At 43.2% G+C, this 14,764-nt stretch overlaps 1 protein-coding gene across 2 annotated transcripts in view; it reads right to left on the bottom strand.

Moving 5' to 3' along the window:
• LOC102429663 (arachidonate 12-lipoxygenase, 12S-type-like) overlaps positions 1-2,854 on the bottom strand; it is a 14,383-nt gene extending 11,529 nt beyond the window's left edge. For both annotated transcript variants that reach the window (XM_023746200.1, XM_014447288.2), the window contains exons 1-2: positions 2,720-2,854; positions 1,993-2,194 (exon numbers count right to left, since the gene is read on the bottom strand). In XM_023746200.1, the coding sequence (XP_023601968.1) occupies positions 1,993-2,194; positions 2,720-2,854 (337 nt within the window). The remainder of the gene's footprint in view (positions 1-1,992; positions 2,195-2,719) is intronic.
• Between the last annotated feature and the right edge of the window lie 11,910 nt (positions 2,855-14,764).

The raw sequence follows: 14,764 nt of genomic DNA, 5'->3' as shown, positions 1-14,764 counted from the left end.
CCACCACACGAGGATTGGTCTCCCCATCTGTTCCAGTATGGTTTCTTCTCTATGACCAGCAGGGTGAGGGCAGTTGTGGGCGATTCAGGCATGCAAGGGAGGGCAGTTGGGAGGTACCAGGCTGAAAGGGAGGGAAGTTAGGGGCAATCAGGCCTGCAGGGGAGGTCAGTTGAGGGGGACCAGCCCTGCAGGGGAGGACAGTTGGGGAGATCCAGGTCTGCAGGGGAGGGCAGTTGGGGGAACCAGGCCTGCAGAAGAGGGCAGTTGGGGGGGACCAGGCCTTCAGGGGAGGGCAGTTGGGGGCAACCAGGTCTGCAGGGAAGAGCAGTTAGGGGCAATCGAGCTGGCAGGGGAGGGCAGTTAGGGGCAACCAGGCTGGTAAGGGAGTGAAGTTAAGGGTGACCGGGCCAGCATGGGAGGGCAGTTGTGGGCAACCAGGCCTGCAGCGGAGGGCAGTTGGGGTCGACCAAGCCAGCAGGGGAGGGCAGTTAGGGGTGACTAGGCTGGCAAGGGAAGGCAGTTAGGGGCAATTGGGTCAGCAGGGGAGCAGTTAGGCATTGATCAGGCTGGCAGAGGAGTGGTTAGGGATGATCAGGCTGGCAGGCAGAAGTGATTAGGGGCAATCAGGCAGGCAGGCAGGCGAGTGTTTGGGAGCCAGCAGTCCTGGATTGTGAGAGGGACATTCCTCGAAGGGTCCCAGATTGGAGAGGGTGCAGGCTGGGCTGAGGGACACCCACCCCCCTGCCCCATGCACGAATTTCATGCACTGGGCCTCTAGTTGTAAATAATGCTGCAATGAACGTAGGGGTGCATATATTCTTTATGATTGGTGTTAAGGGCTTCTTAGGATATATTCCTAGAAGTTGGATCGCAATCTCCTGTTTCTTAACCATATGGCATCATACTCCTTTGCCTTTTTCTCTGGCTCTCTCTCCCTGCTTAATTCCCTAGTCATTCATCTTTACCCAACCTGTTTTCTTGATTTCACCAATCTTCGATCTCATATTTGTCCTGAAAGGAAAATCCAATTTTTTGTAACCCTTAACTCAAAATTTTCTATCACTGTTCTTCATTACAGTAGCTGTAAACTTCATTCTTAATCAGCTGAAATGTCTACACCGCCCACACCTATCCTACATGATCCCATATTTCTTTGATAATTTCCCCTGTCCTGGTCCTTCCCTGTCCACTCCTTAAGCTGTTCTCCAAAATGACATATTTCAAGTGAGGTACACTTACATCCTCTGACCTCAACCTCCTTCCACTGTCACCTGTTCCTGGCATAAGGTATTCTATGTGCGCCAAACCAAGTAATGGATCCATGTTGCTACATTTACCTGGCTTCATCTCACCTGTCCTCAACTCCACATAGTTTATAGTTGGTAACCTGGCTTAACCCTGCCCTCATCGGTACTTACACTTACTTGTGCCTCAAAGACATTTAGTTCAGGCTTCCAGTCTTACCTGTCATTTCCCTCAATTGTCTCTTGTTCTTATTTCCTAAGGTAACAGATTCTGTTTGCTGTCCTCATTCATCCTCACCCGGTCAGTGTGCTCCCTGCCCTCAGAGTTGTTTTTCATATTTTCACACCCAAACCCGCTCTTCATGTCATATTGTTTGTTGCTTCTCTTACTTGCCTCTTCTCAGGAGTCACATGTGCTAGCCTTACCTGTCCCTGCCCTACCATGTTCCCAGTCACATGGAGATCCTTTCCCCTTTACTTTGTCTCTTATGTTTCCAGCATGGCTGCACCTCCCATTCCCTGTGCTCACCTTTTAAGGAGGTGGGATCTACACATCCCTTATTTCCTTGTCCAGTCCCAATTCCAGCTCTTTCATTCTCTGTATAACATCCCCCTTGTCTTGTCCACCTTTAACCTGCTGAGCATGCGCTTTTTAAACCCTCAGGACCTTCCTCAGTGATATCCCCTGTGCCCCCCCTCCCCACTACTCCCTAAGCCCTACACCCACTCCCCTGAGGCGGCCCCTCACCGGTGCCCTCAGGCAGGGTCAGCAGACCCTCGCCCTGCACCCAGCGGTAGCAGGGGAAGGCGGCCTCCTCTAAGGCTCCTGGGCCCTGCACAGTGATGCGGTCGCAGAACCAGGCGTCGTCCACCAGGGAGTGGTGTTTGCGCAACTTCACGAACTGCAGTGGCCCCAAGTCCTGGGGAACGTCCTGCTCGAACTCCTCCACCTGTGGGGACAGAATCCCGGTGAGACTTAGTAGCGGGGACCCGGGAGAGGACGTTTACTGGGGGTGCAGGGTCCTTTGAGGAGTCCAGTGACAAAACCGCCAAAGACAGCATTGCCTCCTCCCAACACCTGCGCGGTGGGGCTCAGACGCCCAACTCAGCCCTGAGTGCTTTGAATTGAGGACTGAGCATCATCACCTACACCTGTCCATTAACTGAGCTCTCGCAGCCTCCGCGCTCTCCTGGGACCTTCTCTTTGACCACTGACCCCACAGAGACACTGGCCTTCGGTAAATTGGGAAGTAGTAGCGGCTGCGTGGACCACTGGCGGGGGGAAGCTCAGCGCCGGCCCCTGACTCTGGATTTTTCACGCTCAGGTGCAGGGCGTCCCTTTCTCATTGGAAGTCCCAGCTGGCGCGGTTGTGCTGTCACTGGCTCTCAGGTTCCCAGGTCCCACCCTCCTGCCCGCCCTCACGCCGCGAGCCCCAACCCCAGTTTGAGGTCTGAGTCCCGCTTGCCCCGCCCACCTGGCCCCGCGCTGGCCGCAGCTGCAGCTCCAGCTCTGCCTCCCCGCGCTCCCCGACCAGCCACAGCTGCACGCGGTTGAAAGACCCGGAGAAGATCCAGGCCCCGGTGGCCACCTGGATGCGGTAGCGGCCCATGGCAGCAGGTGGGCTCGTCTGGGTGGCAGAGGTTCTGTTACTGGTACCAAAGATTCCGCGGCCAGGCTTGGTCCTGCGGCCTCAGGACAAGTCCAGGGCTTAATAAAGCAGGACTCTGTGTGCCAGCCCACTACAGGATTGGGCCCCACCCCAACAAACCAGAACCTGGGATTGGCCCAGAGGGTGGGGGAAAGCCGGCTGCTCCTCTCAGCAAAGCGCTGAGAATGGGGCTTGGAGGAAGGTGAGCGGCTGAGTCTGGGCGCATTCTCCCCTATGTACACTCGGCGACAGTTCTACTATTGAATAGTGTTTTCTGAAGGTGCCTGGGTTCCAATCCCTTTTCTTGCTGGCAGTGCCTGATGTCCTTGGGCGATTGCACCCACTTTCTCTTCACCTACTTGCTAAAAGAGCACAGGGATTGTCATTGGGGGCCATAGAAGGCCCTGCTGCTTCTTTTAAAAAATATTTTTAAAATATGTTTTTATTATTTGTTTATTTATTTTTATTAATCCTCACCTGAGGATATTTTTCCATTGATTTTTAGGGAGAGAAGAAGGGAGGGGGAGAGACACAGAGAGAGAAACATCTATGTGAGCAAAGCACATGGGTTGGTTGCCTCTTACTGGCCCCCCAACTGGGGTCTGCATTGAGCCTGCAACCGAGGGACATGCCCTTGATGGGAATTGAAACCGGACCCTTCAGTCGGAGGACTGACGCTCTATTCACTGAGCCAAACTGGCTATGGTTAAATATTTTTTTTTTTATTGATTTCAGAGAGAGGAAGAGATAGAATCATCAACGACGAGAGAGAATCATCCATCAGCTGTCTCCTGCACACCCCCTACTGGGAAATTAGCCTGCAACTCGGGCATGTGCCCTGATGGGAATTGAAAAGTGACCTCCTGGTTCACAGGCCCATGCTCAACCGCTGAGTCACACCGGCCGGGCTGAAGGAACTTCTTGAGGGACACTCCAGAAATCAGGGATAAGTTAGAGTATTTTCTGTAATTAGACTTTTGGTGTCCATGCACCTAGAGTAGGTAATGTATCCTTCTTCTCGCTTTTGTTTTCTATCCACATCCCCATTCCTAGACAGACAACCAATGCCAATATCTACTGTTTCTGCTTGCCCACTCCTTTCTGTTGATAGGATTGCTTTCATATAGTTTGGGTCTTTTATTCCACAAAATGAGGTCACACTCTACATTTTATTTTCCACAGTGAGCAATACATGGCCCTGGCTGGTGTGGCTCAGTTGGTTGGAGAATCATCCAGTACATGGAAAGGTTTTGGGTTTGATTCCCAGTCAGGGCACATACCCAGGTTACAAGTTTGATCCCTGGTTGAGGTGTGTACAGAAGGCAACCGATTGATGTCTCTCTCTCTCTCTCTCTCCCCCTTCCTCTCTCTCTAAAAAAAAAAAAAATACATGAGAATATCTCCAGATCAGTAGATGGAGATTTAACTGTTCTCTTTGCTAGCTTAAAGGATTACTGCCTTGATGGGCATTCAGTATTAACTATGATGAGTGTTTTAATGAATACCTTCATTTGTATACCCATATATTTATAGTATAGATTCCCATAAATGAGATTTCAGACTAAAATGTATATATATTTTTTATATGAGATGTTTTTTTTTTTAAAGCTAACCTTTTAAAAAATAGGTCTTTATTGTTTTTTTTTTTAGAGAGAGAGAGAAAGAGAGAGAGAGAAACATTGATCTACCACCTCCCATATGCACCATGACCGGGGATCGAACTTGCAACCTGGCTATGTGCCCTGATTGGGAATCGAACCAGCGAACTTTCAGTACATGGGACTGTGATCAACTGAACTACACCAGCCAGGGTGAGAAAACCACCTTTGAGGTACGCTTGACATGTAAAATCTGTATGTATTTGATGTCTACAATTCAGTGAGCTTGCCAATAAGTATATACCAGTGGTCGGCAAACTCATTAGTCAACAGAGCCAAATATCAACAGTACAACGATTGAAATTTCTTTTGAGAGCCAAATTTTTTAAACTTAAACTATATAGGTAGGTACATTCAACTTTAAATTCAACTTTAAATTCATGGTTTTCGCCTCCCGTTTTTCTTTGCTTCTTCTTTGTAGCCATTTCAAACAGGGCACCTAAAAAATGTTTCATTTTATAATAATAAAGCCACCAACACAAAAGAATTACAATTCTTAAATTGATGACAAAAATACCTGTAGGATTTGCAGCTCGTTGGAAAAATACAGGTAACTTTATGCTTCGAGTAGGTCCTTTTGTCACCCGCGCACGATTGGCGGACGTGCCTAGCACTAACCACTGCACATGAGACTGCTGACTGCACGCCTCCCCCGTGCTGCGTATCCCCTGGCCCGCCTGCGCCGCGTTTCCTATCGCCCGACCGACCGACCGACCGACACTCCCCACTTCTTCTAATGCCACTTCTTCAAAATAGACTCGCCCAGGCCAAAAACCAACTTCTGCGCATGTGCCACGAAGTTTCAATCGCACTGTATGTGCACGCCCGCAGGTGGTATTTTGTGGAAGAGCCACACTCAAGGGGCCAAAGAGCCGCATGTGGCTCGCGAGCCGCGGTTTGCCTACCACTGGTATATACCAATATATATTATTGTCACCTTGGTTTCCCCAAAAGGCTGTAGCATGGTACCAGAGGGCCCTTTTCTCGGCATCTCCACCAGCATAGAAATTTATCACTTTTGAATTTTTGCCGATAGGATGGGTGTAATTTTCAAAAACAGTGAAGGGTTTGTGTTTTTATCCAACTTAAAACCTAGTTAGATTTTCTGTTTGAAGGATGATGGCAGAAGACACAAAACTTCTAGTTTAGTAAAAAAGGGGGCATTATTACATGGAACAAAAGCAATAGCCACAGTTCACGTTCACGTCAGTTCCTCATGCCCAACCAAGTCCCATGAATATGACTCAGGTGGGTCTAGGTGAGTGACAGCACACACAGGGCTGCGTTATAGGAGATGCCCACCGAGTTGGGGGTACTCACCACTCTGTGGTAAGCAGGTCATGTTCATTCTCTGACTACAGGAACATGACCTCATTGCTCATGGTTGCTCACTGCAGAAGGCAGTCAGGGCTTTGCATTTCTGACATACCCAGCAGGAAGACAAAGCTGCACACAAGGCCCATGACCAATCCCACTAGAATGATGTGGGTCAGCTGCTTAACCCCTTAAAGAGCTTCTTAATGAATAAAAAATAAAACCTATGTTCCTCACCAAGGTGTGGTTTCCACACTTAAACCTGCTGTCAGTGTAATGATAAGGAAATATGTAGAAAAGGGAAGTATAGAAATGTAGCCCATAGAAAGTTCTATACATATTAAGACGGTAAACCCTGTGTTTTGATAGAGTATGGCCTATACATTTTTATGGATCTAATACTATAGCAGCAAGCCTATTATTCCAGGCTCTCTGACCTGGTGGGTCTTCACGCTGCATGAATACAGTGACCACTGAACATCTAACATGCCTCCACCAGAAAAGTATTCAACATGAAACCACAGCTACCTCACTCCCTCAGACCCCAATGCCTGATCTTCGGTATATCACTTAAATGACATACTTGCGGGTGCAGCAATAGACTGACCCTTAAACCAATTCCAATTCCACATTCTTGCCAACTTCTAATCCAGACATCTTTAGGCAATATTTCACTTCTTAGGTATATTCAGGCTTAGAAATGATGCAGGAATGATGGAGTTAGAATACCAATAGTTTGCAAAACCTAATAATACATCTAACAATGGTTATCTACAGTGGCTAAATTCACAGGAAGACACATTGGCAATAATTATGTACCCATGGCAGAAATATTTAGCACCAACTATGAAGGCATCTTGAAACATAAAATAGAGATTCTCATAGAATCTATAGATATAATCACTAACGTGTAGGAAGTATAGAGGATAAAGGAACATGTTAAACCACCAGGAAAAACTAGGAAAAAATCGGTTTGAGGAGGCAAACAACCTTGTTTTATCACCATAAACATGGCAAGAAATGAAAAGAGAGAGGAAATGAGGCATACAGATGAAATACGAGTGACTTCAGAAACAATTGTAACACATGAGCCATAAATAACATTGATTGTGGGATTGGGAGTTGGCAGGGCACTGTTGCTTTTCACTACAAATTTTTTGTGTCAGTAGAATGTTTGAACATGATGTTGTGATTGATAAAATCACAGCAAAATTCCTACAATTAAAAAATAATGAATGAATGTTAGGGAAGATGAATATAAGGAGGTCATGTTGGTCTTATAGAGAAAAGAGGGGTGAGAATACAGCAAGAAGTGTGAGAGGTCAAGGCAGGAATTCTCTTTGGGATGGAATAGATTTGAGGATATTTGGATGGCAAAGAACTAGTAGAGAGAGAACATTTAAGATGCAGGGTACAGAAGGCATAGCTGAGGAAGGGACAACATGATGGGTGTGGGAGGATGAAATTCAAACCATATATGCAAGAATTCCTGTTGGATGGACAGGGAGACTCTTCCTTTCGACAGAAGACAAGCATAGAAAATTCCATGTAAGGATATTGAGGAGGTTCCCACCTCACAGTTTCTATGTTCACTCCACTCCTCTTCCTAACCCTAGATGTACTTTACTTCTCAGGGACCCAGGTATCACAGCCCGAGAGGTGAGCCACAATGGCAGCACTGACCTTCTCAGTTCTTGGACAGGCAAGGTTAAATTCCAGATGAGAATGGAGCCCACCTAGCCTGCAGCACTACCTGCCTTGGGGGGAGGTGTCTCTGCTTACAGTTCCAAGCTCTATTTACATTTATTTTCACCAGCTCTTTTTTTTTTTAATTGAATTTATGGGTTTACATTGGTCAATCAAATTATATCGGTTTCAAGTGTGCAATTCTGTAATACTAGTACATCATCTGCACATTGCATTGTGCACTCAAAATCCAAATCTAGTCTTCTGTCACCATTTATCCCTGTTTACCCTCCTCCACCTGCCCCCACCCCCTTTCCCTCTGGTAATCACCATACTGTTGTGTGTGTCCCTGAGGCTTTTTTCCTTACTCCTTTCACCAATTCATTAACTCTTGTTCTAATATCTTTCCCTCATTATTTTCTGAACTTAACTCATTACTTGGCTACTGGTGCTGGTCTCTGTTCTGCCCTGATGACCCAAACTTAATAGCTATCCCTCCCAGAATGTTGTTGCTCATGCAGTCACACAACACAAGTTTTCTAAAAGTTGGCATAATGGGGTGAAGGATTCCATCACATAATATAATAATACAGTCAGCATAATGGCACTTACTGTAAGACATTTATATTGTTAAATGTTTTATAGCTATTCCTGACAATAGAATTTCCCTGTGCTGTCTTTATTCCCAGTACTTCCCCTAACACACACACACACACACACACACACACACACACACACACACACACACACCCCATGTGGCTCAGGTCTCTCACTCTCTCTTCTCTTTCTTTATTTCCAGTCATTCGCACAATGCTTCCCTTTCCCCCATTTCTATTTTAATTATCGTTGGAAAGCAAACATTCTCCCATTTTATTTTATAGAAGAATTCAAATAATTTGACCATTTATTGTTTGAGCAGCATAAAGTAAAGGCAGAGAGTTTGGAAGACCATTAATAGGGTCAATTCTTTGCCATCACCTCTTTTCCAGCAGTTGTAAGTAGAAGAAAGTAGATATTGATTCTCCCAATTGATTTAAGTGCCACCAACACTCTCAGAGAAAAAGTGGCTATGTTCAGTTTTCTGGTGGAACAAAAATATAAAATGCCTTTCACATAATCCTTGCAAAAAGTCAGTGAGGTAGCTATTGTTGTACCACTTTTTAAAAATTATGTTTTATTTTTATTGTTGACATTATTACAGATGTTCCCCATTCCATCTCCCCATGTGCCACTTTCCACCTGGACCCTGCCCTCCCCTCGCTCTGGCCCTCACCACATTGTTGTCTGTGCCCATGGGCTATGCATATGTGTACTTTGGCTATTCTCTTCACCTTCTTTCATCCTGTCTGCCCCACCACCTTGCCTCTGACATCTGTCAGTCTGTGCCATGTATAAATGTGTCTGGTTGTGTTTTGTTCATTAGTTTATTTTGTTCATTAGATTCTACATGTAAGTGAGATCACATGGTATTTGTCTTTCTCTGACTGGCTTATTTTGTTTAGTATAATTCTCTTCAGATCCATCCATGCTGTTGCAAAAGAGTTCCTTTCTTTTTACAGCCTCATAGTATTTCCATTATATAAATGTACCACAGCTTTTTTATCCACTCAACTACTAATGGGCACTTACACTATTTGCAGATCTTGCTTTTGTAAACAATGCTGCTATGGACACAGGGGTACATATATTCTTTCTGATTGGTGTTTTGGTATTCCTCGGATATATTCCCAAAAGTGGAATCACTGGGTCAAAAGGTAGTTCTATTTTTCATTTTTTGAGGAAACTCCATACTGTTTTCTCCAATGGCTGCACCAGTCTGCATTCCCACCAGCAGTGTACTGGGGTTCCCTTTTCTCCACATCTTCTCCAGCATTGCTTTTTAAAATGTATTTATTGATGGTAGCCATTCTGGCAGGTGTGAGGTGATTTCTCATTGTGGATTTTAATATGGATCTCTCTGATGATTAGTGATGTTAGGCATTTTATCAGGTCTATTGGCCATCTGTATGTCCTCTTTGGAAAAGTATCTATTCAAGTCCTTTGCCCATTTTTGTTTTTTAATATTTATTTATTTATACATTGGATTAATGTTGAATTGTATAAGTTCTTTATATATTTTGGAAATTAACTCATCAGATATATCATTGGTGGATATGTTTACACATACAGTGGGCTTCCTTTACATTTTGTTGATGGTTTCTTGCTGTACCACTTCTTATATATATAGACGTTCAGGTTCAAAGAGATGAAGAGATGTCCAAAGTCACCTGAAATGCTGATGGATGATCCCAGAAAGAGTCAGGAACACTCGTTGATTCATATCATAACCACCCATTCTCTATTTGAGCCTATGGGTGTTGGCTTCTGGCCTTAGTTTTCTACTGAACCTTCCCCTAAAGCTTCTTTATGGCCTATTGATTCTTAAATCCCAAGGTTGTTTTTCTTAGTGATCACGGTTGTCAAAGCCTGTGATGGTTTTACATTTTGTCTTTTAGCTGCATTGTTGGCAGAGGTTCTGTTATAGTTCATTGACCTCTGGCCATTCTCCTGTTTCATGTGGAGGCCCTGGGGTTCAGGGAGCAGAGGAAGTGCATGTCCACAAACCACATCTCCTTCAGCCTCACCAAATCCTGGGCTGTTTTATTTCCCGTCCTTGACTAACCAATCCTAGCAGAGTAATCTGAGAATATACAGTATACATCCTTCTACCACCCAACCTACAATCATGAAATAAATTGCTCTGGTGCTGATGTATTTCACAGGGTCTAGGCTTTTACCCTGTTACATGTTTTTAAAATAAACACCAAAATATGATATGATCTTTTAAAATTGGCATATATGAACCTGATACACAATTCTAAAGTCTGAGTGTTGTATATAGGAGTCACTATGATACCGATTCATTATAATTACACCAAACGAAAAGAAAATTATGCCAAATCATACACACAGCATTTTATATCTGAGTTATTAAATATATGCTTTTTCTGTTTTCTTTTTTCATTGATCTTTTTTTTTTTTTACCATTTCTTCATTTATATTGAATTCTTGTTCATTAGTCTAAGTTATTATTTGACTATAATTTTTGTTTTATAAAGTACTGAAAGTTTTGCTTTTTCTTTTGTGGTAAAATAAACATAACATAAAACTTACCATTTTAATCATTTTTTTCTTTTACAGTTTAGTGGCATTAAGTATATTGACATTAGTGGACCTATACTTCTCAAGAATTTTTTCATCTTCCATAACTGTATCTCGGTACCCATTAAACAAAATCTCTCTATTTCCTCCTTCCACCCCACCCCGGCAACCACTATTGTACTTTCTATCTCCATAAATTTGGCAACACTAGGTACCTTATATTAATGGAAACATGCAGTATCTGTCCTGTAACTGGTTGATTATATTGAGCCAAATGTCCTCAAGGTTAAGCTATATTATACCACGTGTCTGAATTTGCTTCCTTTTTAAGGCTGAATAATATTCTGTCCTATGTATATGTCACATTTTGCTTATCCATTCAGCTACTGATGGACACTGGATTGCTTTCACCTTTTGGCTATTGTCAGTAATGCTGCTGTGATTGTAAGTGTACAAAAGCTATTTGCATTTCTGCTTTCAATTCTTTTGCTTACATATCAGAAGCAGGATTACTGGATCATATGGTAATTGATTTTTAAATTTTTTTGAGGATCCACCACACTGTTTTCCACAGTGGCTGCACCGTTTTATGTTCCCAGCAGCAGTGCACAGGGATTTTAATTTCTCCACATCCTTGTCAGCACTTGTTATTTTCTGTTTTATTGATAGCAGCCATCCTAATGGATGTGAGATGACATCTCATTGTGGTTTTCATTTGTATTTTTCTAATGATAAGAGTACCCTTTATTAATTTGACATTTAACACCTTATTCGATATATGACAGGTACACATTTTCTTCCATTCTATGGATTGCCTCTTAACTCTCTTGCTAGTGACTTGCTAGTACTTGATGTACACAAGTTTTAAATTTTGATGTAGTCAAAATTAAGTAGTCAAATTGATGTTTTTAAAAAAATTTGTTACCTATGCTTTTGGTATCATATCCAAGAAATAATTGCAAACCAATGACATAAAGTTTTCCCCTAAGTGTTTTATAGTTTTACCTCTTACATTTTGGCATTGATTCATTTTGAGTCAATTTTGTATATGGTGTCTGGCGAGGGTCCAACTTCATTCCTTTACATGTGGGTATCAGTTTTCCTAGATAGTGTTATGCCCAGATTTCAAGATTCCCAAGAAACCACATCAGGGAGCCAATCCAATGCAAAAGCATAAGAATCTGTATTTCAAGCTAGCTCGGCTCCCCGTCCACCAGACTCACCGACACAACGACAAGCCAAGTGGCAAAGAGAGAGAACCCCGCCTAGAGACCGGTTATATAGGGGGGGTTGGAGTAAGGGGAGGAGAAAGGACTGTGCTCTGCCGATTGGCCAGGCGCAAGCCGGGTCTTGTTACACAGGATGTGGTCATATCTATGGCGCGCACTTCCCTTGATTGTCATTGGTTAGTTTAAAATCCCGGGCGTGGCCAGCAGAGGCCTGGGCTTCCGGGAAGAAGGCCGCACGTGGCCCCAACATGGAGGATACAGGCAAGATGGAGGGCATAGCCCTCGCCCTTTCAATAGCACCATTTGTCGAAAAGACATCCCTTCCCCAATTGAATGGTCTTGATGTCCTTGTTGAAAATTGTTTGACTATCTGTATATATAAAATTTTCTTCCTGAGCAAGGTATTGTGCTCCATTGGGCTATATGTCTGTTTATATTTCAGTACCACACTGCTTAGACTACTGTAATTTTGTAGTATTTTTTTGTAATTACAAAATATGGGTCCTCCAATTTGTTCTTTATATGATAGTTGGGCTATTTGGGGTTCTTTTGCTATGCAGAAGCTTTTTATGTTGATGTGGTCCATTTGTTTATGTTCTCCTTAGTTTTCCTTGCCTTAGGAGATGTATCTGCAAACATATTGCTACGAGAGATTTCTGAGATTTTTCTGCCTGTGGTTTCTTCTAGAATTTTTATGGTTTCATGACTTACATTTAAGTCTTTTATCCGTTTTGAGTTTATTCTTGTATATGGTGTAAGTTGTTCTAGTTTCATTTTGTTGCCAACACCATTTATTGAAGAGATTGTCTTGACTCCATTGTATGCTCTTGCTTCCTTTGTCAAATATTTATTGAGCATAATGGCTTGGGTCAATTTCTGGAGTCTGTTCTGTTTCATTGATCTATATGCCTGTTCTTGTGCCATTACCAGGCTGTTTTTATTACAGTAGCTTTATAGTATAACTTGATATCCAGGATTATGATTCCTCCAACTTTGTTCTTCTTTCTCAAGATTGCTACTGCTATTTGGGGTCTTTTTTTGGGGGGGGGTTCCATATATATTTTTGGAGTATTTGTTCTAGATCTGTGAAATATGTTGTTGGTATTTTAATAGAGATTTCATTGAATCTATAAATTGTTTTGGGTAGTATGGACATTTTAATGATGTTAATTCTATCAATCCATGAACATGGTATATTCTTCCATTTGTTTATATCTTCCTCTATCTCTTTTTTCAACGCCCTGTAGATTTCCAAGTACAAGCCTTTTACCTCCTTGGTTAAGTTTATTCCTAAGTATCTTAATTTTTGTTGTTGTTGCAATGGTAAATGGGATTGTTTGTTTAGGTTCTCTTTCTGAGAATTCATTATTGGTGTATAAAACTGCCATTGATTTTCTGTGTGTTAATTTTGTATCTTCCTGCATTGCCAAATTCATTCATTAAATCTAGTAGTTTTTTGGTGGAATCTTTAGAGTTTTCTATGTACAATATCATGTCATCTGTGAGTAATGAGAGTTTTACTTCCTCCTTTCCAATTTGGATATCTTTGGTGCCTTTTATTTCTTCTTCTTGTCTGATCACTGTGGCTAGGACTTCCAGTGCTATGTTGAATAAGAGTGCTATCCTATATAATAAAAGCTGAATATGCTAAGTGTCCGGACTTCCAGTTGGCCATTCAACCAATCAAAGTGTAATATGCTAATTTCCTCCTCCCACCCGACTGCTCGCTATGACGTGCACTGACCACCAGGGGGCAAACAGTTGACCGGTTGACCAGTTGCTATGATGTGCACTGACCACCACGGGACAGATGCTCTGACCGGTAGGTTAGCTTGCTGCCGGGGTCTGGCCAATCGGGACTGAGTAAGATGGGCTGGACGTGCCCTGGAGCCCTCCCGTGGTCCCTACCTGGCTGGCCAACCTCCCGTGTCCCTCCCCGGCCCCGATCGTGCATTGGTGGGGTCCCTCAGCCTGGCTTATGCCCTCTTGCAATCCGGGACCCCTTGGGGGATGTCAGAGAGCTGGTTTCAGCCTGATCCCGCAGGCCAGGTGGAGGGATTCCATTGGTGCACGAATTCGTGCACCGGGCCTCTAGTGTTAAGTATAAAGCTGTAGCAGTTATGTGAGTGTGGTTATAACTACTGGAAAGCTGAGAACTAATTAATTCATAGATGGCAACTTAATCTATGTCAGTGTTCTAGATTAATGGGAGGGATGGGGTTTTCAATGAACAGTGCTGTGATAAATTATCCAGAGCAGAAAAAAAGATATAGAATTGACTTCTATCTTCCACTGTATTAAAAAATTAGCTACACCATTAAAACACATTTTTGAATCACTTATGTCAATGATAATGTAATGTCATTATATAATGATTTATTTTTATTTTTTTAAAATATTTTTTTTATTGATTTCAGAGAAAAAGGGAGAGGGAGAGAGAGATAGAAACATCAATGATGAGAGAGAATCATTGATTGGCTGCCTCCTGCAAGGCCCCCATTGGTGATCGAGCCTGCAACCCAGGCATGTGCCCTTGACCGGGATTGAACCCAGGACCCTTCAGTCCACAGGCTGACGCTCTATCCACTAAGCCAAACCGGCTAGGGCTACAATGATTTATTGATGAATGGAGAAGGCAAAATTTCCAGAGAAAAGAAAACATTACATGGGTAGATATTTGATTTCTCTAAGGGAGTTGGTTTCAAGTTGGTGAGATATTTAGGTAGGGAACTCAAGAGGAGAAAATAGAACCATAGCAACTCAGACCCATGGAAACAGAAAAAATCAGGTGGAAAATATTAACTATGGTGGTGGCCTCTAGTATTTAAAGGGTGAATGATTTA

The sequence above is a fragment of the Myotis lucifugus genome, unplaced genomic scaffold (assembly GCF_000147115.1).
Source record: "Myotis lucifugus unplaced genomic scaffold, Myoluc2.0 scaffold_634, whole genome shotgun sequence".
Lineage (NCBI taxonomy): Eukaryota > Metazoa > Chordata > Mammalia > Chiroptera > Vespertilionidae > Myotis > Myotis lucifugus.
Note: the sequence above shows the minus strand (reverse complement) of the source record. Positions and strands in the feature narration are given on the sequence as shown.